Source organism: Rhinatrema bivittatum, chromosome 7, assembly GCF_901001135.1.
Source record: "Rhinatrema bivittatum chromosome 7, aRhiBiv1.1, whole genome shotgun sequence".
NCBI classification, from domain to species: domain Eukaryota; kingdom Metazoa; phylum Chordata; class Amphibia; order Gymnophiona; family Rhinatrematidae; genus Rhinatrema; species Rhinatrema bivittatum.
In genome coordinates, this window is record NC_042621.1 from 65,472,777 (window position 1) to 65,500,713 (window position 27,937).

The window sequence follows — 27,937 nt, forward strand, 5'->3', positions numbered from 1 at the left end:
GACCGCTGCCGTTCTGGACCGCCGCTGGACCGGCAGGTTATTTAAGTCATTTGGGGGGGGGTTCGGGAGGGTGGGGGATTTAATTTAAAGGGTCGGGGGTGGGTTTTAGGGGGTTTTAGTGTGCCGGCTCACGATTCTAACGATTTATAACGATAAATCGTTAGAATCTCTATTGTATTGTGTTCCATAACGGTTTAAGACGATATTAAAATTATCGGACGATAATTTTAATCGTCCTAAAACGATTCACATCCCTATAGCTGTGTTTAGAAAAGGATTGGATAAGTTCTTGGAGAAGTCCATTTCTTGCTGTTAATTAAGTTGACTTAGAAAATAGCCACTGCTATTACTAGTGACAGTAACATGGAATAGACTTAGTTTTTGGGTACTTGCCAGGTTCTTATGGCTTGGATTGGCCATTGTTGGAAACAGGATGCTGGGCTTGATGGACCCTTGGTCTAACTTAGTATGGCATGTTCTTATGTTCTTAAGTCATGTGATTGTAAAGGGCTGGAAGAAAGTCTGGTGCATTACCCCATACTGGGAACTGTGGCTGCATTGACTGGACTAACGTAAGCTGGTATCCCAAAGAAGAGGGAACTGCTAGTTGATGCCCCCCTTCCCCCCCCCCCCCCCCCAAAAAAATATATATATGAAGGATTTGATGTACAAAATGGGTGGGTCTGGGATAAAAGTTTTGCCAGATCTGGCACAAAGTGAATCATTGTGGTTTCTTTTTTTTTTCAGGGGGGTCCTCTGGTGTCCTCTGGCTTATTTTTGGAGGGGGTGTTTTTTTCAAAGCAGAGAAGATCTCTTAGCCGCCAATTAATTATTAAACTTAACTCTAGTGTGCAAGTGCCAGCCAAGTCCTCTGAAATCGTGCAGGATTGCAAGAGAAGTGGCTGCTTCTTTTCATGAAACATTTGATGCAGTAGGACTGAGCTGTCATGGGCAAGCAAAGAACATTTTATGCTTTCCAAAATTTCTGCTGCCTTTCAAACTTTTAAATCTTTTTAAGCCAAAAAAAAAATTTGAAAGAACAAAAAGAACAGCACTACTTTATATATTCATAGACCACTTAGGCAGGGACAGTTGGCATTTCACAATTGGAGACAGAGCAAAGACCAATTGAGGGGGGGGTTTTTTTCTCTCTCATGTCTTCCTTCATCTTCTTGAGATCTCAGCTACTTTTGGCTTTTTCTTAACTTCTTCGTGCCTGACCTCGTCGCTTGGCGTTGCTCCTAGACATTCAGAGTAGTAGCTGCATCTGTTGTTGCACCCCCACCCCTGTTTGAAGGGAAAGCAAACGGTGCTCAGCCTGCTGCCTTTTGCTTTGTCAGATTACACGGGTCACATTCATCATCTTTTATTATTTCAGCTTATAATGAAGTATGCTAAGATATTAATGCCCTTGATTCATGTTAGGAAAACTATATTAAATATGCATTTCCTATTTACTATACATAGGCAGCTCTCATCAAGTCTTAAAATTCCCACGTAAAGAACATCAAGATTGCAAGTTGCGTTAAACATACATAATCCTTCCTTAACCTCCCTAAAGTCTCTCAAATGCATATAGCTGAATTCCTTCAATAAATTATACAACAGAAGCCTGAGGTCAGTCACAGAAGAGCATTTTACGTGCCAGCTGCTTGAGGATGAGGATCTGCAGAATCCAGGGCTGGATTTAAGATTACAGAGGCTAGAGCCAGGACCAGTGGAGGGGGGGGAGAGCAGAGAGAGGGGTGCTGGGGTTGTTCTGGTGGATAGTAGGGAGCGGGGGGTGTCCAAGTTTCTCCCATCTTCAGAATTTGGCACCCTAGGCCTTTCCCTTTGTGGCCTATGTCTAAATCCAGCCCTGCCCGCCTCATGGGACAACGGTGACTAATACACTAAGATTAACCAGGCCCGGTCTGGAAAAGCCATGCTCTTAATTTAACTTGGCGAGGCTCAGATATGGGCAAAGTCACAAGGCAGGTCTCCCAAGAAGCACCGAGGTCCAGCAGTTTGGTTTTGTCGCTATAGCTCTGCCCGTGGTTGCAGCCTAGGCCGGGTTCACAGAGGCCGTGCGCTGGAGCTTCCTCAGTCTGTAGGCAGCGGTCACCGCATAGAAATGTTTCTGTTGGGCCCAAAGGAAAGAGCTAAGGTTAGGCTTTGCACTGCTAGAAGGAAAAACAGAGCAGGTATAACACAGACAGGTTAACCCCTTCTTGGCTTGGCACTAGCTCAGTGAATGATGCATGTTCAATAATATTTCAACTATCTGCTCAGTAAATACCTTTTGCTTTAACCCTTTTTCTGTATCTTTCTTACCCTTTTAGCTATATTTGCCTTCTGTGTGCTACATGCAATAAGTGTTAAATTGTTGCCTTTCTTTGAGGCTTTGCGTGGTGCTGGGTTAAGACACTTGCCACCGGGTTAGGGTGACAGGGCCGGGTGGCCAGAGCACTGACCTTCCATTTTCTCTGGGCCAGGTACCTCTGCAGCGACACCTGGGACTTCAGGCGCACCCTGAACTTCTTAGCCTTCGCAGGCAAGTCATTTAACCACTTGTGCTTCAGACACTGCGTGGCGCTTATCCTGCAGCTGGGGGGGGAGAGAGGGCAGGAGACAAAAGAGAGGATGAGGAAGAGCTGCGCTGCTCAAAGTCTTTGTCGGCGTGCTGCTGTTCTCGATTTTTAAGAATTTGGGACAGCTTTTTCCTTCTAATAAAACAGTTCAAGAAAGGAGCAGCACCAGATTCTAGTTAAACATCAAACAATGAATTCTGATTGTAAGTGCTGGAGCTAGGGGGGGGGGGGGGGGTCCCCTGGGGCGTCGGCCTGGGTTCTGTGTGGCATCCACACCCAGTCCCTCCCACTCTGTCCCTATACAAATTGTTCCAACTCCTGATCCTTACTGGTACTTGGGATTTGTAGGGCCTGATTGGGCAGATCGCCTCTCAAATGCAAAGTAGCAGAAAACCTTTTACCCATCAAGGCAATGGCAATTACATTTCTACAGTGAATGAAACAAAATATTAAAGTACAAAGCCAAGGTGCTTAAATGCCCGTCTATTCGTTTTTGTAGGCCAACTGGATCTATTCAAATAAAATCTATAACAAATGAAAAGCTCGATTCCATTAACCTTCTCATAGACACAGGGTGGGTCTTAAGTCACAAGCAGGATGTGGGCCATTCACATCATCCAAATTAGATGCTCTTCTACCATGGCTAGCCTTTTATTTTTTTCTTTTCCCATTTTTATTTTTGTCTGCCTTGGGGTGTTTCCATTTTTCCGTTTACTGGATCGGGTGTTTTGCTCTTCTTCCATGCCAGATGCACTGAAAGGAGCAGTAGTAAAACCTATTTTAAAAAAGAAAAACAGCGACCCACTTAACCTGTGCAACTACAGACCTGTATCAAACCTACCCCTAATTGCAAAATTAATAGAAAAAATTATACAAAAGCAACTAGCAGAACACCTAGATAACAATAACATCCTATATCCCTCACAACATGGATTTCGAAAACATTATAGCACAGAGACACTCCTATTGGCGCTGACAGACAACATCATGAGGGGATTCGATAACGGTAAACAATACAGTCTAGTGATGCTAGACCTCTCAGCAGCTTTTGATACTGTAAATCACAACATTCTTTTAAATAGACTAGAAGAAATAGGACTAGGCAACAAAACAATCAACTGGTTTAGATCATACCTAAGCAACAGATATTTTCAAGTTCAAATCAAAGATTCTATGTCAGAAAAAATTGACCTTCAAACAGGTGTACCGCAGGGATCCGCCCTCTCTGCGACACTTTTCAACATATACCTGCTCCCATTATGCCACCTATTAGCCGGCCTGGGAATCACTCACTACATATACGCGGACGATATTCAATTTATATTTCCCATTGACAATACAATGGAGAAAACATTAAACATAGCGAACATGTATCTAGACATTATCAAACTACTATTAAATCAAATGGAACTAGTAATTAATATAGAGAAGACAGAATTCCTTCATCTAGAAAGGAAAAAAAACATGGAGATCTCACACAACCCTATCACATTCAATAACAACAAACAAATAATACTTGCAGAGAAAGTACGAAATCTAGGAGTAATAATAGACACAGAACTTAGCTTAAAACAACATATATCCATAAAAGTTAAGGAAGGATATGCCAAACTCATGGTCCTCAGAAAACTTAAACCACTCCTAACATCCGCCAACTTTCGGTCAGTACTGCAACACCCTTCTACTAGGTTTATCATACACCTCCATAAGACCACTACAAATATTGCAGAACACAGCTGCAAGAGTATTAACTGGAAAAAATGTGGAACAACATCCCTTCAGACCTCAGGCTGGAACCTTGCCTCATTACTTTCAAGAAAAAACTCAAGACTTGGCTGTTCCGCCAAGCCTTCCCAGATCCTTCTGATACTCATTAGATGATTAGATGATTAACACTTCCCAAGATATATGGACTTGGTCCTCCTCTAAGTTCTCTACAAGCACTAGTTCTTTTAACCACCTAACTAGCACTAACCATGTTACCGTGTTGATATTATATTCTTAATCTCTACCTTCCTAGGCCTTTCTTTCCTGCTGCTTAAGCCTCCAAGTTTACCATCCCTGTTGAATGTAACTGATTCTTCATTTATATAAAAAAGTTTGGGTTTCTGTTACAGTTCCCCTGTTTGATGTAAACCGATCTGATATGGTATTTAACCATGAAGGTCGGTATAGAAAAATGCTAAATAAAAAATAAATAAATAAAAAGGAAAAGAGACCACATTACAGAAACACTGGCTGAATTGCACTGGCTTCCCATTGAACAAAGAATACAGTACAAAACACTATGCACCATACACAAATTAATACACAACGAAAACGCAGACTGGCTTAACACAGCCCTTCGTGTACACATCCCCACCAGAAATCTAAGATCAGCCAACAAAGCACTTCTAACGATTCCATCAGTCAAAACAGCAAGACTAACCCAGGTAAGAGAAAGGGCATTATCCTTAGCGGGACCCATACTATGGAACTCCATGCCCTTGGAATTAAGACTACAACGAGAAAACAAAACATTCAGAAAAAATCTAAAAACTTGGCTATTTAAACAAGCCTTTCAAAAAGAGAAGGGAGAATAGATTCCAGGGAATTGCAAGGTTCAAACCAGGGAAGTGCGAGATACAAAACACCCACACAAACTAAGGGTGTATCTTTTTTAAATTGAATTCATCACCAAAAGATAAGCTAAATCTAGAGAATGAGTCCCAGACTCAAAACTGCCATATAATTGACCTGGACACAATAGTCATAACATTCATTTAACAACTAGCATTGATTAAAAACTATGTTACCGAACCTAATGGCACCTGTGGCACCTAATGGCACCTGTGTAAACTGTTAGATTTTAATAAAATTACTTTTTGTGCCTTACTGTAAACCGTTGTGACGGTTTACAGTAAGGCACAAAAAGTAATTTTTGTGCCTTACTGTTCTATACCACCTTAATGACGGTATAGAAAAGATTTAAAATAAATAAATAAATAGTAAGATCTGGATTCCGCATGGGATTATTCCACAGGTCCTTTCTTTTATTTATTTACTGTATTTTTATGCTGTTTGATGCACCAGCCCTAGGTGGTGGACTGAATTGCACGCATAAAATATAACAACAAAACAGAATATCTACATCATTCAATTCAACAAAACAGACTAACACCAGACACTGCCAGTCAAAATGTAACATCTGGTCAAGGACAGGGAGAAAGTCATGCTTGTCTGAACAAACATCTTTAGTGTAGCCTTGAACGTTTTTGGGGGGGTTTTTAGCGTCAGCCACAAGAGTTCCAGAACGCAGGATCAGCCACAGCAACTGCCCTGTCACCTCTTGCTGCCAAGCAGGTCACTCTGGGAGTACCGCAGACAAGTTTCATCATATTGATCCATGGAAAATGACTCGAGAGAGAGCAACCTGTGACCCGCTAACAATGAATTCACTTGGAGAACGAGAGCCACCCAATCAGATGCTTTTTTTTTTTTTTAAAGCAATGAAAACATTTTGAAACTGCAATGTTCAATGATTTATGAGCATGAAGAAAAATATCACCAATTCCTCAAAATATAATTATACCAGTTTTAATTCTTATTATTAAAAAAAAGTTGACATTTTGTTTCTCCAAATGTCTTTTTGAATGAATTAAAATTAGCATAATTATACGGTGTGGAGTGCTTGGTGCTCTTTTTTTTTTTGTACTTGAACTTATGCCATCTCCTTAAGCACCCAATGCTTTTTTTTGTTTTATTTTTCCAAAATATACTTCTTTATACTGGGTGCCAGAAATGTCTTTTGATTGCATATAATTTATTAAAAAAAAAAAAAAAAAAGTCACAGAAAACTGAAGAGCATGATTAGGAAAAAAAAAAAAGACTTTGTGTGTCAACTGAAGTTAGTGCCACACAATAAAAGGACAAAAATAAGCTGAACACTATACTATAAATAAAGGGAAGAGGATGCTGACAGAGCCAAGAGGGAACAACACAGAAACACATAGTATGATGGCAGGTGAAGCCCAGCTAGTCTGCCCACTTTAATGCCTGTCGCATTGCCTTAACCCCCAGCTGATCTCTGACTTCCTTGTCACTCCTTTGTAAATAAGGAAAATGAGTCGGACCAGGAAGAAGAGAGAGCCCCAAAAAAATGGGTGACAAAAAAAAGGAGTCTGTTTGAAGAGAACTCCAGGATAGTGATCCCATTTCGGAACCCACAAACTCGATAGCAGCGAAGAAGGCTTGGAGATATCAAGCAGGCCACACAGTATACCGGTTACTGATTATTTGTGTCTCTTTTTATGCAAACAAACTAATGGTATGCAAAAAGAACAAAACAAAAAAAAACAAACAAACCTAAGATGCAGCATTTTAAAATGCCTCCACATTCCAGATTTGCAGTACTGCTTTGTGTCGTGTGAGTGGTTTTTTGAGCACAAACAATGTGAGCAGGACATATAAGCGAGGCCCAGCTTTGCTGAATTTAGCAAGAAATAGCACGGAAAGCACATTTTACATGTGCAACAATTTAAAAGGTTCTGTGGATCCCTCGTGATATAGAGATTAAGAGCAATGGTCCATCAAGCCTGGTCCTGATTGATAAACTGAAGAGTAGTAAATCACCTGGACCGGATGGTATACACCCTAGAGTTCTGAAAGAACTAAAAAATGAAATTTCAGACCTATTAGTAAAAATTTGTAACCTATCATTAAAATCATCCATTGTACCTGAAGACTGGAGGATAGCTAATGTAACCCCAATATTTAAAAAGGGCTCCAGGGGAGATCCGGGAAATTACAGACCGGTTAGCCTGACTTCAGTGCCAGGAAAAATAGTAGGAAGTGTTCTAAATATCAAAATCACAGAACATATAGAAAGACACGGTTTAATGGAACAAAGTCAGCATGGCTTTACCCAAGGCAAGTCTTGCCTCACAAATCTGCTTCACTTTTTTGAAGGAGTTAATAAACACGTGGATAAAGGTGAACTGGTAGATGTAGTGTATTTGGATTTTCAGAAGGCGTTTGACAAAGTTCTTCATGAGAGGCTTCTAGGAAATGTAAAAAGTCATAGGATAGGTGGTGATGTCCTTTCATGGATTACAAACTGGCCAAAACACAGGAAACAGAGAGTAGGATTAAATGGACAATTTTCTCAGTGGAAGGGAGTGGGCAGTGGCGTGCCTCAGGGATCTGTATTGGGACCCTTACTTTTCAATATATTTATAAATGATCTGGAAAGAAATGCGACAAATGAAGTAATCAAATTTTCAGATGTTACAAAATTATTCAGAGTAGTTAAATCACAAGCAGATTGTGATAAATTGCAGGAAGACCTTGTGAGGCTGGAAAATTGGGCAAGTGCAAGGTGATGCATATAGGGAAAAATAACCCATGCTATAGTTACACAATGTTAGGTTCCATATTAGGAGCAAGCACCCAAGAAAGAGATCTAGGTGACATAGTGGATAACACATTATCCACTATGTCAGTTATCGGTTCAGTGTGCTGCAGCAGTCAAAAAAGCAAACAGAATGTTGGGAATTATTAGAAAGGGAATGGTGAATAAAGCGGAAAATTTCATAATGCCTCTGTATCGCTCCATGGTGAGACCCCACCTTGAATACTGTGTACAATTCTGATCGCCGCATCTCAAAAAAGATATAATTGTGATGGAGAACGTACAGAGAAGGGCTACCAAAATGATAAAGGGAATGGAACAGCTCCCCTATGAGGAAAGACTAAAGAGGTTAGGACTTTTCAGCTTGGAGAAGAGACGGCTGAGGGGGGATATGATAGGGGTGTTTAAAATCATAAGAGGTCTAGAACGGGTAGATGTAAATCAGTTATTTACTCTTTCGGATAGTAGAAAGACTAGGGGGCACTCCATGAAGTTAGCATGGGGCACATTTAAAACTAATCGGAGAAAGTTCTTTTTTACTCAACGTACTTGTAGCCTGGTTTGGCCTCTGTTGGAAACAGGATGCTGGGCTTGATGGACCCTTGGTCTGACCCAGTATGGCATGTTCTTAGATTCCTTGAGACAGTTTTCAAACTGACAAAGTTTTAATTCTGAAAATGTAAACAGCCCCTGGCTCTGAAAAATAAAGATGAAAAAGCTTGTAATTTTATGTTTGGTTTTCTTAATTGCTTATTGATGTCCTTAAGGAGTATCTATTTCTACTCATATCTTTGTTTATTATAGCATCTGATGGAGCAACTTTCAATAGGGGTGCATGGTGAAAGTTTTAAATTATATTTTGTATTTTGGGGGGGCGTTGTTTTTCGTTTGGGGGTTTTTAAAAATATTTTGTTTGTTTTTGACAAAGTATTTCAAATAGCTTTTTTTTTTTTTTTTACTCTCATCTATTATCCCAACTCGATCAGAGCAATCACCACAGTCCAAATTAGATCCAGTCCCCTCAATTGTTATGTTAATTTATTGTCCTGTATTTCACTTTAAATAAGAGCAATTTAAATTTGTCTTATGAGGACTGCCTTTCTCATAGAAGTTTGCCATGGTAGATAGCATTTAAAAGACCTTGTTTCTCTGTTTTGCAAAATTCCGATCTGTACCAGCAGCACGGCGGGGGTGGAATTTTTTTTCTGTGAAAAATTCAACACTCCCTGTTCGTTACCTTTTTTCTTTCACCAGCAGTTGAAGAATAAAGTCCTTGGCCTCTTCCGAGACTTGTTCAAAGGCATCCGCGTCAAAATCCCAGTTGCAGTTCACAATAAAATTCATAGTCTCTGTGTCACTTTCACCTAAGAAGGGAGATAGGCCGCTGAGCCTAAGCAAAGGAAAAGAAATGTTCAGTTCTGGCCAGAAAGCACCGGCATGTTCATGTGTACTGGCGCCATGCTTTAGCTGTAGATATATAGATATATATATATATATGTTTTTCTTTTTTGTCTTCGTGACTCCCATTCTGATGCACACCAGACATTTCTCAAAACATTTCCATGCATAAAACAAGGCTTTACGCGGGCAAATGCCTTGTAAAATTAGCCCAGGGCTCAATGAGAGTAAGGATATGGGCATAACCCGGTTTTGTGCCTACTTTTATGCCCCCTGGGGATAGGAGTTCTGGGGGCGAGAGTCGGGACCCTATAGGCATACTTTTTTTATTTTCAAAAGCCTGCAATTTAACCCACACACGTTCTGCCCTCGACAGAGCGGGCACGCGTTTGTGCCTATGCCTGAGAATTTTCAAAGCAAATTTATATGCACAAGTTCGATTTGAAAATGCAGGGGTCAAGGTTGCATACATAAACGTTACCCACAGACTTTACCCCTAAGCCCCACAGTTACAAAATTCCCCTCCCTGATTATGTTAAGACTTACCCCTGCCTGACGGCGGGAGCACTGCCACCCAACCTGGGGGTTTGCACGGAGAGCAACCCTAAAGCTGGAGAGGTACTGTGTGGAAGCCAGCGTTAATGTGGCAGCTTGGACCTTTGCCAGAGCTCCCCACCCTCATACGCTGGCCTGGCATTGGAAATTCGATTGGCACAAGATAGCAGATACTCATGCCAGATGCCAAGATTCCCCAGTACAACTTCGAGAAAACACAGGATGCAAAACTGTACCGCTGAAAATGTTAGGGTTTCAGTTTTCCACTGTACTCAGCACCAAAATAATAAGATGCATCTTTCCAATTATGGAGGGTTTGGGTTTTTTTTTCATAATTACTCGTGTCCAGGCTGCCAGTAATTAAAATAGCAATAGGAATCGTTCATCTTTCTGTCAATGTACTGAATGCTTTGCAAACATACAGGCCGATACAGTACAGTGCGCTCTGGTGGAGCGCACTGTTAACCCGCGATTGGATGCGTGTTTTGGACGCACTAGCTTTACCCCTTATTCAGTAAGGGGTAATAGCGCGTCCAAAACGCGCATCCAACCCCCACCCCCACCCCCCCCTGAACCTAATAGCGCCCGCAACATGCAAATGCATGTTGATGGCCCTATTAGGTATTCCCGCGCGATACAGAAAGTAAAATGTGCAGCCAAGCCGCACATTTTAATTTCAGAAATTAGCTAATTTCTCCGGGCACCAGGAAAGTGCACAGAAAAGCAGTAAAAACTGCTTTTCTGAGCACCCTCCGACTTAATATCATGGGGATATTAAGTCGGAGGTCCCGAAAGTTAAAAAAAGTAAAAAAAATTGAAATAGGCCCGTGGGTCGAAAACCGGATGCTCAATTTTGCCGGCGTCCAGTTTCCGAACCCGTGGCTGTCAGCGGACTCGAGAACCAACGCCAGAAAAATTGAGCGTCGGCTGTCAAACCCGCTGACAGCCGCTGCTCCTGTGAAAAAAGAGGCGCTAGGGACGCACTAGTATCCCTAGCGCCTCTTTTTACCGTCGGCCCTAATTTTAATAAATTAAAAATTAAAATACTATATCGCTCTCCCGCGATTTTACATAAGTAACTCTGACAATTTGACTGGGAGAGGCCATATAGAACAGTATCCTAGAGCTGTAGAATACCATTCTGACGACGAGTATGACACTTTTAACCCACAATGACTTACTCACAGCATGTATGTGATGACGCCTACGCTCCACATGTCTGTTGGGAATGAAACAAAATCGTAGTTTACCACTTCAGGAGCCAGGAATTCTGGAGTGCCAAAATTCACCTTCAGCTTCTCCCGAGGCTTATACCTGCATTTGGAAACAAAACAGGCATGAGTGAGCAACGACCTTGTTAACTTACCAAGGATCCTGGCTATTAACCCTGGTCCCCAATAGACACAAAATGAGAGAAAACCGTGAGGAGTTCATCGGGCCCCCATTAGTGATCAACACTAGCTCTGCTCTGAGCAGTGTCCCCAAATAATAGAGAAATATAGAAAATAGGTCACTCATCTTGTATGTACCTTCATTTGCAAAATTCCACTTTTTGGGGCAACTGTCATAAAGTCTGCTCTTTATTGTATTTTACAACCCAGATTATGCATCCACCTAAAAAGCTGTCCATCCTATATATACTATAGGTGTATTTTTTCCAGATCTAAATGAGTGATGAGGGATTCACTTTGTGAAATGTTGAATCCACTAAAATATTCAGACAATCTGACAGTGGTATTGTAGAAGGCAGAATGAGCAATACACAGAAAAGGGCCAGACTAGTTGTTAAGCCAAAAGAGGAAACTATAGCATAGAGGCAAGTGGCAAGGTCAAGCGAGAGCTTTCTTTAAAAAATAGCCTGGCTAGGAAGGTGGGAAAGAGGAGCTTGGAAGAAAGGTGGACAAGACAGGAAGGCACAAAATGGAAACTGGAGCTAGAAATAATGAAAGAAAAACCCTGGAAGCAAAGGGGGAAGGAAAGAGACAAGAAGCAAACGTGAATGGTAGGAACCCTGAAGGGGAACCATCAAGAGAGAGGCTTCAATCCTAATTGAAGCCCAATGTGCACACATTTTTATTTTCATGCATACAGCTTTACTCCTAATTCACCAAAGAGTTTAGCCCACGAAACATGGGCACACAAGCACTAAGTAAAATTGTGGGCATTAATTAAAACTCCTCTATGCAAATTGCATGTTAATGAAGGCAAAGAATAAAGAGATTAGGACTTTCCAGCTTGGAGAAGAGACGGCTGAGGGGGGATATGATAGAGGTCTTTAAGATCATGAGAGGTCTAGAACGGGTAGATGTGAATCGGTTATTTACTCTTTCGGATAATATAAGGACTAGGGGGCTCTCCATGAAGTTAGCATGTGGCACATTTAAAACTAATTGGAGAAAGTTCTTTTTCATTCAACGCACAATTAAACTCTGGAATTTGTTGCCAGAGGATGTGGTTAGTGCAGTTGGATTTAAAAAAGGATTGGAGAAGTTCTTGGAGAAGTCCATTACCTGCTATTAAGTTCACTTAAGAGAATAGCCACTGCCATTAGCAACAGTAACATGGAATAGACTTAGTTTTTGGGTACTTGCCAGGTTCTTATGGCCTGGATTGGCCACTGTTGGAAACAGGATGCTGGGCTTGATGGACCCTTGGTCTGATACAGGATGGCATGTTCTTATGCTCTTAAGGCATGAGCTATTACTCTCCAGTGCAAAGAGGTGCACAGCCTTAACTTATATTTTTGTAATGCTGGAAATTTAACTCCTGACCAGAGATGGAGTAAAGTTTCTGCAGCTAATGTTTGGTCGATGGGACTGAACCTGGAGGTCATGGTGCCTGGGGATCTTGTACAAAGGATTTCTGCTCATAAAACATGATCTATACATAAAGCATGTTCTCTGCACATAAGTCATGTTTTATGCACAGAGATCAGGCTTTGTGCATGCTAAGCATGTCTGCGCACATTTTCAGGTTAGCACGCTTTTTATTTTTTTTTAACTCCTGATGCATTCTTACTGCATCAGGAGTTAACTTTGTTTAGCACATAAATTAAGAAAATATGCGCTGACGTTCAACACCCATTTTTACTCATCTTTTATCTGAGCTGGAGAGAGACCATAACACGAAGGAACTGATATGCTGTAGCGGGAATGACTTTGCAAATATAACATGCGAGAAAAACAGCAAATAGCAAGTGTAATTGTGGTTTTGCATGCAATTTACCATTTTTACACATGTAATTTTGCATTTGCAGAGCCATTCGTAAAAGATTATGCAAAACTGCTAATGAACTAAAGCATACAAATCAGCTCATTAGCAATTTCACATTAGCAAAATTTTGCAAAAGCCACATTTTTTTGTGAAACTTAACTACACCTCCCTGAGGATGAAATAAGTTTTCTTGCGAGAGAGTCTACAGTTTTGCACTGACTTTTTTTTTTATTATAATTGTTAATTCCCCTCCCCCCCCCCCCCCCCCCGAGCAATTACAATATTATTTCAATGAGCTGGTACCATGAGAAAAAGATTAACAGTACCGGCTCATTTCGGAAAAAGATTTTGCTGTGTAGTACACGAGTCTCAAAAAGAGGGAAAGGAATAGAGGGAATCTTTAAAGCAACTTAAGAAGATCGGAAAGAGAGCCACCCAAGATGAAATCGCCCATGAAATAGTTTAGCGAAAATATTCAATCATGCAGTCCACAAGTTTGAAATTCATACACCAAGACTGACATCTGAGTTTTAGTGTTCCAAAAACCTCTGAAATCACGGACAATACTTACGCAGCAACCATAAACATTTTTTTCCATTTTCCTCAAATAATTGCTTTTAAGTCTTCTATATTGTCAAGCTTCATATTTAGATATGGTGGGGAAAAATCAAAGGGCCAGAGCCAGACTTAAGTAAGAATTATTCCAATAGACACAATGTTGGAGAACTGAATTTGACACACCCCACTTACAGGCACTGCAGCACCACAAATGTTTTGCCCACCGATCACAACTATAACCACCTACTAAACTGCACTTGGAATCTCTACATTCCATCCAACTCCTTGGAAATTTGTTTTAGGAGCAGATTTAATATTTCAAAGAGACCATCTGGAGAGGGTCACCGTTTCCTATTCTTGTTAATCTTGGCAGTTAAGAGAGTGGATAGAAAGCAAGGCTTACAATACACAAATTGATGCACAGTGTGATATCTGACTTCAAAGGATTAACAGCCCCACTGTGAACCCTCTATGTAGCTTACTTCTTCCTGTAGGCTAAGAGTCAGCCATCCAACCACAGCTTTATCAACCAGAGAAAATGATCTCTAATCCATTTCCAAATGTATTTTCTCTCTCTTTTCCTTTTGAAAGTTACTTTAACAGGGAATTTACCTAGGTACATCCTGTGCACGTGAAGAACTATTTTGTCTAAGTATCTGGCAGCACACATTAAAAGGTGAATTTTCAAAGCCCGGCACATGCATTAATTAGGGGGAATGCATGCACAAATTGGGCTTACATGCGCCCACCCTATTTTCAAAACTTGGAGATGCGCGCACATCTCACGGAGTTTCAGAAAGGGGCATGGGTGTGGTCTGTGGTGCATGGGCTTCCTGAGGTGGAGCAAAGAGATGTCATGCATCTACCTTTGCGCCTGGATGCACGCTCAGGTCCCCTGCTATGGAGGAGGTGTGTCAGAAAAGAAAAAAAAACAGCTGTTTTGGAAGGGTTCAAAGGGTCTGGGTCAACTGAGGAGAGTGCAGGCTATTAAGCCAGGGGGGTTTGGAGGACCTAGCTCATAACTGAGTGAACTGGTGGGCAAACTAAAGAAACCAGCAATGGTATGAGCAGGCACCCCTTTTAAAATTCCCTGACCTAGGTGGTAGAAGTGGCATTTACGTGCTTTGGTGCATGCCCATGTAAAACATAGGCATGTGCCTGCTGTATTTTATAGCATATGTGCCTATGTGTGCACAAGTTGTAAAACCGGCGCATCCCTGGGCACATGCGTTAAAGTGCGCCTGCACAGCAGTTTGAAAGATACCATCAGTGGCTTTTGCAGCAAATCATTCCTGAAGAAAGAAAATCTCACTTGCTAGTTGCACAGGACAGTCCTGGTGTCCCTACAGACAGGTTTTTAGAATATCCACAGTGAACATGCATGAGATAAATTTGCATGCATTGGAGACACAGTATGTGCAGGTTTATCTCATGCATTTTCATTGTGAACATCCTGAAAACCTAACTGACTCTGGGGTCACGAGGACAGCTTCGGAAAGCCTTACTCTATACTATGATGTTATGCAACTAATAATTCAAATTGTCCTCTCTTTCTTGCACTAAAGAATAAGTGACTTGAATTGTTGTACACTTGCTGTTAGAGGCTCTGATGTTACTTTAGGAATGAGCATTAGGGATGTGAATGGAAAAAATTGTCAAGGTTTCTTGTTTTGTTTATTTCAGAGCAGAAGCTCATTCGTGTCATTTGCTTCCATTGCAGTCAGTGGGAGAAGCAATGCATTCTATTTTTGACTCTAAGTTTGGTGTTTTCTATGCAAGGTTTATGAAACTTGAAGGCAGGAATTAGCAGCAAAGGCAACAGAACCCCCAAAACACCAAGAGTGGCATTAAAATACCCCATGGCACCAAAAGAGGGGCTAAGGGCACCAACAGTGTCCTGAACACCCCTAATCACCAAAAAGAGGGCTAAAACTACACAAACCATGCCATGAACACCCCAAGGCACAGAGGGAAGGGACACAGTAGCAAGCACAAAGGTATGGACAGTTCAAGGCATAGAGTAGGGTATAGAAGCAAACACAGTGGCATCAATATCCAAAGGCAGAGTAGGCAGCAAGAAGGTGTGGCAATAAGACAGCAGAGCACTGAACCAAGAGAGCAGCAAGCAGGTCAGGCAAGAGCAGCAACCAGAGTCCAAGGTATTCAGAGATGGGCAGTAGAGTTTATGGGGCTAAAACACCGGTGGAACCAAGAGGGTGGAAAGTTGGTAAGAGCAGGCTGGACAGTAGCAGCAGCAGCAGCAAGAGTGGAAACAACATAGGAAAAGAGGCAGGGCAGCAGAAGTAGGTCAGACAGCACAGCAAGCGTGGCAATTGGCAACAATACAGAAAGGTGCTGAATCGGAAGAGAAGCAGGGCATTCGCAACAGATTGGGCAACAGCAGAAAGAGTGACTGGCTAAACAACTCAGCCAGGCGCTGAGGCCAAAAAGTGGGCATTGGTTCAGTGTAGCTCTACACACAGTCCTCTTGCCACTCACAGCAACTTTTTCATCAACTCTGGTCCCAGCTAAGAACAATGTGGGCTCACAATGTTCCTACTATTGAGAATACCCAATCATGCTGGTTGGTGAGTAGGAAAGGAAATGCTAGGTGACCTTGGAGAGGTCTGGCCAGACCACAGCCCTGTGTACCCAGTATGTCATTGGATCACTGTCCATACTTTGTTACTGCAACTTGTGCAGGGGTATCCTTTGCTGGAGGAAGGGATAGTGGGATACTAGATATTATCAAAAGGTGATTGGCTAGATTTTGTATGCTGTTTCCTTCAGCTAAATTTAGCTGGTTAGAGCTGAAAATCAGACACAAACAAGCAAGTCCTCTAATAAAACCAAAAAAAAACATGTCAGGGATCCCTTCCTCCATTCCCAGTCTCAAAATTAACCCCCTCCCATGACTGCCTAAACCGTACAAAAATAAATGAAACTCTACTGCCTAATGACCCCTTCCACCAGCTGCCTGATATTTAACAAAAGAAGGAGTCCCCTTGCAGCTCCGTGGGCCCGATGTTGACTTCTTCCAATGGCCCAAGATTTTAAAAAGGAGGCAACCCCAAGGGAACAATTCTCCCTTTCTCCACAGCCTGATGATAAATAGAAGAGAGTCCTCTCCACCCCCATTCCCCTGGTAGCAGCTCTCCCTCCAATCCTCCTTCCCACTCTGTCAAAGTTTAAAATAAAAAAAGCCAGCCAGCAGTGAGGAATCTCCCTCCCTCTGCACTGTCATAAAGAAAACCCACAGGCTCCTCCTTACCTTTCCTAGGTCACTTGTGACCAAAGAAAGACAGTGCCACTCCTCGGTGGGAGGTGTCCATAGTTTAAGAAAAACTACTGAGCTTGCGTGGTTCATAATTCTTCAGACCTCTCTTTCTGAGAGAGAGGTTTTTCTCCAGGTCTCTTCTTTCAAGGAAGAGGACTGCCTGTCCTGATCTGGGAAGGTGGTTAGGGCCACCTTCCCAGGTCAGGACAGGGTGCTCAGGCCTTCAGGATTAGGAAGACTGTGTCATGGGTACAGAGGATCCCCTGAAGAACCAGAGGTTGCCTCAAGGTAGACGGAGATTTTTCCCCTATGTTTCAGCTATCCAGGGAGATTTCTTCAATGGAAAGCGTGGCGTTTTCTAGCTGCAGTCACAAGGAAGGTTATCAAGCCTGCAAAAAAAGCTATGCTAGATTTGCTGTCAGAGGAAGCATCAGCAGAGGAGCATCCAGGTCCAATCCAATGGATTCCAGGATCTGAATCCAGATTTTTCGATATTACCAGGGAAATAATCAGGGAGGGGTTTCCTTAACAAGAGTGCCTGTTGCCATAGTGTGCAGCTGTACTAATGACTGAGACAGATATAACAGAATTAGAAAAGGTGCAGAGAATGGCGACCAAAATGCTAAAGAGGATGGAACGATTCCCCTATGACGAAAGGCTAAAGAGGATAGGACTCTTCAGCTTGAAGAAGAGACAGCTGAGGGGAGATATGATAGAGATCTATAAAATAATGAGTGAGGTGAAATGGGTAAATGTGAATTGGTTGTTTACTCTTTCAAAAAGTACAAAGGCAAGGGCAATGCAATGAAGTTATTAGGTAATACTTTTAAAATAAATAGGAGAAAATATTTTTTTACTCAACACATAATAACATTGTAGAAGTCATTGCCAGAGAATATGGTAAAAGCTGTTAGTGTAGTTAGGTTTAAAAAAGGTTTGGACAAGTTCCTGGAAGAAAAGTCCATAAACCATTATTCAGATGGACTTGGGGAAATAATTGCTTATCCCTAGGATAAGCAGTATGGAATCTATCAACCTTTTGGGATCCTGCCAAGTACATGTGACCTGGATCGGCCACTGGGCTTGGTGGACCTTTGGTCTAACCCAGGAAATTTGCTATTGATATCCCAAGTTCTCTCGTTATTGATGGTATGCAGATTCCGATTGCTGAATTCCGGGAGTCTCGGAATGCCTGTTCTGCATAGCTGGGCCAAACCTGAGGAACGCTTTTCCAAATGAGCTCAGAACAGAAACATCTTTGTTGAGGTTCAGGAAATTGTTAAAAGCGCACCTTTTTAAGCAGGTCTATTGATGTGGGCTTCTGAATGTCCCAAATTGATGAGCCTGGAAATTGCTCCATTGATTTATGTTTCTTAGTTTTTATGTTTAATATTGTTTATATTTTTGCTGTTCTATTTATGTGGTTTTAATTATGAATGGAATATTGTGAACCACCTAGTAATGTTGATAGAGTGGGTTATAAGTGCCTAAATAAATAAATAACATCAGAGAGAGCAAAAGAATTAAGTGGCAACAGACTTTAAGTACCAGTGTTAAGTGCTATCTGCCAAGTCTTATCAAGCAGTTCAGAAGTTAACATCTGTTACAGAGTAACATAACATCGTAAATGATAGCAGAAAAAGACCAAATGGGCCCATCTACTTTGCCCAGTTGAGATTCTCCCACTCGGGGTCAATGAGTATAAAACGTCCCATATGCAACCCAACATCAACTCCTCCTACCCCCATCATGGCCTCCATCTGGCTTCTCAGCCCCCTCTCATCCAGTGGCACAGCCTTGAGGTGCTGTTCCCTCTCACTTATGGCTCAGGCTCCCTCCCCTAGCAGCAGAGTCACGTCCTATAAGAATTATCCCCTTAACGTTGCAATAGTTAGAGGGCCTAGATGCACAGGAATCTCAACTAGTCCGTGATCCATTGCCCCTTTAAAGGGGGGAAACACCACTGTCCTTGGGCTAAATATGTAAAAGTTTGATATCGCCAAAGTCTTTCTATTTACTTTTAGTGGGTAATTATTTGTCTTCCCCCACTCACGTGGCTCAAACCTATTTATATAAATGCTCTTTGTTAAATTCGATGGTCACAGGACCTGCCTGCAACTGGCATCACTGACCCACGATGCTGCTGGCTCCACCGCACGGCCCTCGCGCCCGATGCTGACTGCCGCCATGAGCAGCCGGGAACGCCGCTGGACTGCTCTCAGGCTAGCTTCCCCTAGGTGCATGTGTGCCCGATCGACGGTTTCTTAAAGGGCCTGCAATGGGAAAAACAGCCAAGGTGCCCTCTGATGACATCCCTCGCTACTTATGTGGGCTCAGAACAGCCCTACAAGGCCTCAGCAATGGGTCTCCTACTTTTGTAGTAGTGCGTGTGGCTCCTGCGTATTGGTTCCCGAGCCTTCCAGCCTTGCCTTGTCCAGTGTTTCCATGGCTCTTTCTCCATTCTTGGCCTGACTCTCCAGATCTTGATCTCTTGCTTGGATCTTACCATGATTGCCTGCTTGCCTGGACCTGACCCTTTGCCTAAACCTGACCATCCTTGCTAGCTGCCTGCCTCAAACTTGGCCTGCCTCTGTTAGTCTGCTGCCTGCCCTGATCCTGGTGTGCTCCTGGACTTTAGCTATCTTCACCGCCCTAGGGACCGCCTAAGTCCTACCGGCCACCAGAACCCAAGGGCTCAACCTGCGGGGGAGACGGCTGGTAAAGGTGAAACTGCTACAGGGTGCATTCACCAACTGCCAGCATAGGCCTCATAGGTTCTCACTCGAGGCTGTGTCAAGTATATTGCAGCACACAGGGGCTCATTCACACCTGTTACCCTTCACACCCTTCAGCAGCCTGAGAAATTAGCCTTTCTATAAATTAGCTGCCATAACTACAGAGGAAGTGAGAAGCAGTGGAGAGAGAGGACAGGAAAAGAGTGAAGAAACAAGAGATATAGAGTGTTCCCAGAAATTAAAAGGGTTTTGTAGCCACTGCTGTGAAGACCCACATAGAACGGGTAAAGGAGAGAGAGAGGGGCAGAGCCCTGGACCCCTATATTAACCCAAAAAAAATTCAGCTCTGGCTATGCCCCTGCAACCATCATCACCCTCTCCACATGTGTCCCAAGCCTGTCCAGAATCTGCTAAAATATTGGCCTCCATCACCTCAGACCTTGTCCTTTTACTCTATGATTTGCCCAAGACCAACACTAAATCCAACAACCAGATCCCCTTCCATATCTTATGACCATGTTTTCTGATAATCCACACAGCCACTAAAACTATCAAAGCCATTGTGCAAAACATCCAGTCACCATAATTCATTGAAGTTTGAGTTTTAACCATGGTCACTCGATGCAGGTTACCCCCAAAGCCTTCTTAGAAACCTGACACACCACTGCTGTTGCGATCATAACCTTAACTACCCCTTCTGCTGCCCATGGACTGTTGTGCCTGTGTGCATCTTATGTTTCAAGTCAGTAACTAAAGACTGGACCTCACTGAGCGTGCCGCACTGCTGGTTATTCAACTGCACCGTATAAGCATAAGTTACAGGGAGAGAGGGAAGGGATCATTAGGGGAAAGGAGAGCACCCCTGATCCACTTTAAATTTGTAGGACCAAGTTATTAGCCTTGATGGAGTGTTGAACCAGAAATGAAAGGCTACTTACCCAAGAATATATTTAAAAAAAAAAAAAGTCTGTATCCATGCTTATCCCACCCACTTCGATGTGCCAGGATAAAGCTGATTATTTTCAAAGCCAGCTGATTTTTTTTTCACCCACCAGCAATCATCAGAGATCCAGCTGTTTACTGTTTCCGCCCCGTGCTTCCTCCCCCTCCCCGGCGATTGCCCCGGCCGACAGCACCTGCAGGCCTGCTTGGAAAAAAAACCCAAAACGTCGGTTTAGCACCGCCGGCCAAGTTTGGGGCTGAATAGCTCAGCTGAGTTAGATTTACAAAAACAAAGGAGATGCCTGCATGGGCCGAAATGTCATGGTATGTAAATTCACAAGCTGTTAAATTAATTGCATCCACTGCATGGAAAAAATGAATGCTCTTAACAATGTTGTTTTTGCAGTGTGAGCTGTGTGTTTGCAGCCAGCTTTCTAGACTTAAGGGGATGGCCATATGCCCAAACCGTATGCTTCATGTTTTGTTCCCTTTCAAAACACAGCAAGTGGATGCGAACTTTCTGCATGTAAATGATGGAGTCACTGATTTATGAGTCTGACATGGACTTTATTTACAAAAGGATTCTTATCTATTAACCTATGCAAATGTTAAAAAACTAAGCCCATATTAAGTTTACGCTCTCATCAGACCAGCATCCTGTTTTTCACCAGGATTCATTCTCCTGTCCCGCATATTTATTTTTTGTGTATAAATTAGGGGAGGAAAAAAAAAGCTGTGTGTAAAGGTATTGTCCTTTTATAAGAAAATTCAGAGAGAAAATTGAAAGCAGGGGATAAGACCTCGAAGATGGCATAGCGTCCCGGCCAGACTGTTTTGGAAATACCGTGCGCATGAAGACAAGATAAAGAGATTTGTCTGAATTCAGGTAAACAAAAGCCGAAGTATTTGGTGTGAAAGGTGCTGTTGATAAAGTTAAAACTAAGGAAAGGTTTGAGTTTCTTGCTTTTTTCCTAGGCTTGTTTTGTTAAAAAGCATTTTGAAAGACATGAAAGCATTTCCAAACCCTGGGATGCAGAAGCACGGATTCCATTGAATTTGTATTTGCACATTATAACCATCTCCGGGAATTTATTAATAAAGCACACTTTTATCAGATTTCATATAATTTGGTTCAGAGAAAAGTAATGATTTGCTTTTCCCCCCCACTCGGGACATTCAGGCAATGGCAGCCTGAATGACAATGACAGCAGAAAATGTCTCTTCTGATTATTGTCCAAGAGACAGTAAATCAAAGGCATAGTTACCCATAAGAACATAAGAAATTGCCATGCTGGGTCAGACCAAGGGTCCATCAAGCCCAGCATCCTGTTTCCAACAGAGGCCAAACCAGGCCACAAGAACCTGGCAATTACCCAATCACTAAGAAGATCCCATGCCATTTTGATGCATTTAATAGCAGTGGCTATTCCCTAAGTAAACTTGATTAATAGCCGTTAATGGACTTCTCCTCCAAGAACTTATGCAAACCTTTTTTGAACCCAGCTACAGTAACTGCACTAACCACATTCCTATCCATGGCACAATTGTTCCCTGAACACCTCAGCACAGACAACATGATATATTGTAGGTATACGAGCAATTAAATAAAATTACATGGCCATATAAACATGTCCATAGTTAGACCACAGTGTCCTGCATAGTGTCCTGCATTTTGCGGTTCACTTCCCCATTCACCAATACATGTCCTTGACCAAGATACTTAAACTCTCTTGCTCTCCATTATGTTGCAAGCACCTATGGAAGCATATATGGTAGTATAAGCTAATGATGTTATATAACTGATAAATATTATAAGCAGAACTGTGTAAAATACACTTTTGCTGAGAAATTCCACTCTTTCAAGATACAGAGAGAATGACAGGATCAGTCACTGGTGTGACTGCAAAGTTTCACGGCTCATTTAATCACAGCACTGTAGGGAGGTATCCCATGTTTTATCACATATGAATCATAATAGCCAAAGAAGTATGCGGTCAAATTCTGACAGGCCCAAAAAGCATTGTCACAGCTCAAGGAAATAAAAACGTTGGCCAGATGAACTATAAAACCTTACCCTGAAGGATACCTTATCAAGATCTGCCTGGTTGTAAGTGCCTGTGTAAATAAATAATTAAAAAAAAGACAATGCAGCAACTTAAGCTCATAAGCAGGAGTTATGGACCGGCCAAGCAAGTCCAGAGGTCAGAAAGACACTCCCCCCACACACACCCTTGGAAGAAAGGGGAGGCAGCCTGAGACAGAAAAAAACACTGTGGCATACAGCTTGGCATACAGACATGGCAGTACTTCCCCCGAAGAAATGGGGAGGGGGAAAAAGACCTGAAATGCGGCAAGACAATCCACCCACCACATGATTATGCATGAGCTCATGCATATTTATCAGCTGGACAGTATAAGGTGGGGGATAAAATAAGAGAAAGGGAGCAAAACCAGAAAAAAAAAACCCCTGAAGAAAGTAAACCCTGAGAGTGACCCTGAAGGAAACAAACCCTGAGAGCAAAAACCTGAAGAAAGCGAACCCCGCGAGCAATTCTGAAGGAAGCAAACCCTGACAACAAAACCAGAAAAGCAACACTGAAACCAGAGAAGGGACCCCTGAAAGAAAAAAGACCCTGAAAGAGTGAAAGGGGAGCTTGAAGCAGACCAGCAGCCCCTGGTATCGTGGAGGGAGAAGATTAGCTTTGGCCAGGAGACCGGAGAGAGGAGACGCCCTGCCCAAATGCGGAGAATGTCACAGAGTCTGAAAGGGTGAGGGGCAAGAGCAAACCCCCAGATAGCCCAGAAGCCAGTCTCCTTCCCTGCACATGTCCTCCAGACCTCCAGCCAGAGCCTGCTTCAGAGGTAAGCAGGGAAATAGCCTGAAGTTGGGACCAGGGGTAAGTATGGTAGCCATAAGTATTAATATTTTAAGCAGGCTAAGGTTTATGGCATGCGTGTATCTACCCATGGTACAGAACCTTCTTAGGGAAATGGCTACCAAAATGATAAGGGGAATGGAACAACTCCCCTATGAGGAAAGACTAAAGAGGTTAGGACTTTTCAGCTTGGAGAAGAGACGACTGAGGGGGGATATGATAGAGGTGTTTAAAATCATGAGAGGTCTAGAACGGGTAGATGTGAATCAGTTATTTACTCTTTCGGATAGTAGAAAGACTAGGGGGCACTCCATGAAGTTAGCATGGGGCACATTTAAAACTAATCGGAGAAAGTTCTTTTTTACTCAACGCACAATTAAACTCTGGAATTTGTTGCCAGAGGATGTGGTTAGTGCAGTTAGTATAGCTGTGTTTAAAAAAGGATTGGATAAGTTCTTGGAGGAGAAGTCCATTACCTGCTATTAAGTTCACTTAGAGAATAGCCACTGCCATTAGCAATGGTTACATGGAATAGACTTAGTGTTTGGGAACTTGCCAGGTTCTTATGGCCTGGATTGGCCTCTGTTGGAAACAGGATGCTGGGCTTGATGGACCCTTGGTCTGACCCAGTATGGCAGGTTCTTATGTTCTTATGAAAACTGGTGCTTAGTGACCAGGATGTAAGAGACAGGAATGGTTATTTTTCTAAATGCTAAATCCTGCCAAATCTGATAAATAAAAGTCTATTTCTGAGGAGAACCCGTTGTCTTTTTTTCTGACTTAGGATCGTGAAGTGAGGTGGGAGGGCAACTGGAAGTGTCCTGTAGCAGACAAGTCCCTGCACCCCTAAAGTTGCTTACGGCACATTTGAAATTGATACCCAGACACTGAGGTTGGCCCTCAAGTTAGCAGCACTTGTTCTTTTCTTTAAAAAATAAAACAAGAAAAGAAAATGTCCAGTGAATTTAGTAGCCATGAGGAGTGCCAGATTTGACAGCACTGGAAACCAAAATGTCCGTTTAAGCACAGAATGGGCACAGCACATGCCACAGCAGTGCAAGCTTCCTTCATACTATCCTGCAGATGTTCCTTAGCCCTGCCGTGGAGGGACCACGTCTCGGGGCGAGGGGTAATTGAGTCTTCATGTCTATGCAGTCTCTGGCAACACTATTGACTGTCTCAGCAGAAAGGCCAATCAGTGATGGTGTTTGGCGCATATACAAATGCCTGTCTGATAGAAAATGCACTGAGACCACAAGCTGATTTCACATAGAATAAGAAAGCCTACACCCTCTTAAACAATGTTCACCTTTTTGTTGCCTTTTCACCTTGAAAGTAAAATGCAGTGTTTGTTCTACGTAGCTACACATCCTATCCCACAACTGCCAACTGAAAAAGATATTCCAGACTTCTTTAGAAAATGAAGTAGTAATAAAAACAAAGGAGCAACTTGGTTAGATAAATGTCCAATCCCCTTGTATTTCTATAGCAATCCTAAATACTTAAAGTGCCGATATAACCAATCACATTTAAACAGAGCTGTAGCCAGGCAATTTGGCACCTATGGCCAAGTAAAAAACTGCGTCCTGACACATTACACAACACATGACACCATAAGTTGAGAGACTGTTAAATGTTTGTACAATAATACCCAAGGCCAGTGCAACGGTATTAGGGACCCTAGGCAAACCATAGAGTCTTGCACCCCCCATCGCAGTCACATCCTCCCCAGACACAATTAAAATGTATGCATTTATAATAACAGATTTTACATGAAAAAGGATATTCCAAGAATAGTCTTCTTAGGTAGAAATATCACTTATAATATGTATATTATATTTACATAATATGTATATATATGTATATATGTACATAATATGTATATTATATTTACATGCTGTGACGCCAACCAAATAACCCTGCAAAAAAGCAAGAGACACTTGGAACCCATATGGTATTAGGCCTACTGTAATACATCTTGGGCATGGGCTTGGCCTTCAGAAAGCCACGAGAAAACAGAATTACAATGCAATAAACTTTCTATATCAAAACAGCACTAACTGCCAGCAAACAGCAACAACCAGTGTTACCTTTGTAACATTGCAAATATACGAGGCCTAAAATACCAGTACACCCTCTATTGGGAAAACAGATCAAATCAAGCTGCTATAGATCCCTACAAAGAAACTACACACTAGTGGAATACCTCACCTCGGTTGTCTGTACAGAACAGATAGACCCTCAAATACAGAATAAAGAAACTATAAAGTATAAATAGAAATGCAGACAAAAATTGAAGTGGAAACCACAGCAAGCCAAATTCTGTATGCAGCGCAACAATGGAAAAACTGAAACATTACCATTCCTCATAAAACAATAAATTAATAAAATCATACCAATAAAAAGAATAATTCAAAATGAATAAAATAACATCCAATAATTAAAATTGTATAAAAAGTTTACAAACACCAATAAAATATTTCAGTACAGACTCGTCAAATAACACCTAATAATTAAAACTAATAAGGAATTTTAGAAATCCTCCATTATAGATACCTAGAAACTTTTGATTTCCAGATGCAAATATTTATTTTTTATTTGAAATTCTTATAAACCATATGTTCTGTTTAAAAGTTCACAGCAGTTTAGACAGTATTAAAATAATCATAAAAACAAATATAAGAACTTATTCACATGATTAGAATACAAACAGGTACAGCAATAAAAAAAATGGGTATCTAGCAGGCAGAGAGGTATGTTGTGCACCACATACACTCTTTCTTTCACTCACACATATGCTCTCTCTCATTTTCACACATACACAAGCTCTCTTACTCTCACACACACACCCAAACACACATACAAATGCTCTCTCTTTTTCACACACAAACACACAGTTGCACATACTCTCTCATGCTCTTACACACATATATTCTCTCACTCTCTCACATACACACATGTCCTCTCTCACTTTTCCACTAACATACACACATGCTATCTCTCATTCTCCCACACACACAGATGCCCTTTCTTTCTTTCACACAAACAAATGATCTCTCTCTCATACACACACAAGTTGTCTCACACACACATATGCTTTCTCTCACTCTTCCACACACATGCATACATGCTCTTTATAACTCTCATGCACACATTCTCTCTCACCCACACACACATGCTTTTTCTCTGTTGCAGACATGGACCCTTGGACCGAGATGAGGTTGGTGCTACCCACAGGAGGAGCCCTGCAGGTCCTCACTGTTGGCAGGCAGAGCTGGCTGGAGCAGAGGCCCAAAAGGAAGTTCAACAATACCAGCCCTCATTCCCCTTAGGTTGAGCCCTTGGGTGCTGGAGCTGGATGGTCTTAGGCACGGGACTCTGGGAAGAGATGAATCCATCACAGAAGGTATTGTAGGCCAGAGGGGGTGAAACAGAGTCAGTCCAAGCAGTGGTCAGGGCAGTCAGCAGACAGCAGAGACAGGTGCAGGCTGAGGTCAGTAGCAAGCAGAGTTTGTGCAGTATCAAGGTCCGGGTACAGGTCTGGGCAGGCAGCATTCAAGCAAGACAATGAGCAGGCAGTGATTACAAGGCAGGCAGAAGTTAAGCAGCGTCAAGAAGTAGTCCATGTCAAATCAGGAATCCAATCAAAGACAGGGTCAGGGATCCAAATGGAAGTCAAGCCGGGAAGTCAATCCGAGGGTTCGAGGCAAGGCGGAACAGCAGGATGGGACAGACAATGGACCACAAGACAGAAACTCAGGAGAAAATCAGACCAAGGAAGGACCAGGAAAGAACACAGGAACTCCAAAGACACAGGAAGAAACCAGGAACACGATGACAAGGCATTGGAACAAGAACAGGAACAGGAACCAGGAACGCAGAGGCAAACAGCTACTCTAAGGAGTTTGACCTATTGCCGAGGTGTCTGAGGGGAGTCCAGGCAGGCCTTATATACCCTGGGAGCTGCGATGTCATCAGAAGGCACCTCTTGTGGGATTCCTGCCACTGGCCCTTGAAGAGAATTCAGTCAGCATGTGCGGGTAGGGAAGGCCCAAGGCACAGTGTGGAGGAAGGCTACCTGCAGCAGCAGGGACAGCTGCGACACCGGTGGCGCCCTGCAGACTGGGTGCCCTGGAGCTGGACCACCCTCTGTCACCAGGAAGTGCCATGTCAGGCCTGGTGCCAACCACACTTCCAGCACAGAATGTAGGAAGTAGCCCCCTGTGCCGGGATGTGGTGCACCCACAACCTCCCAGAAGGTGAGTGTGGCAGTCTGCGGACCATTGAACGTAACACTCTCATTCTCACACACACATATACGCACATGGTCTCTCTCACTCCCTCCACCCCCCTCCTCTTGAAACAGCAACAGTAGTAGTCTCCTCCTTCAGCCCCCATGGCCAAGGGAATGACTTCGAGCCAAT

General features: G+C 42.5%; 1 protein-coding gene across 1 annotated transcript in view; it reads right to left on the reverse strand.

Moving 5' to 3' along the window:
• Positions 1–1,350: 1,350 nt before the first annotated feature.
• The window catches only part of LOC115095155 (myosin light chain kinase 3-like), a 97,718-nt gene continuing 71,131 nt past the window's right edge, over positions 1,351–27,937 (reverse strand). The window contains 4 exon segments of the mRNA XM_029608460.1: positions 1,351–2,119; positions 2,454–2,586; positions 9,197–9,349; positions 11,098–11,226. Of these exon segments, the coding sequence (XP_029464320.1) occupies positions 2,045–2,119; positions 2,454–2,586; positions 9,197–9,349; positions 11,098–11,226 (490 nt within the window). The 3' untranslated portion in view covers positions 1,351–2,044.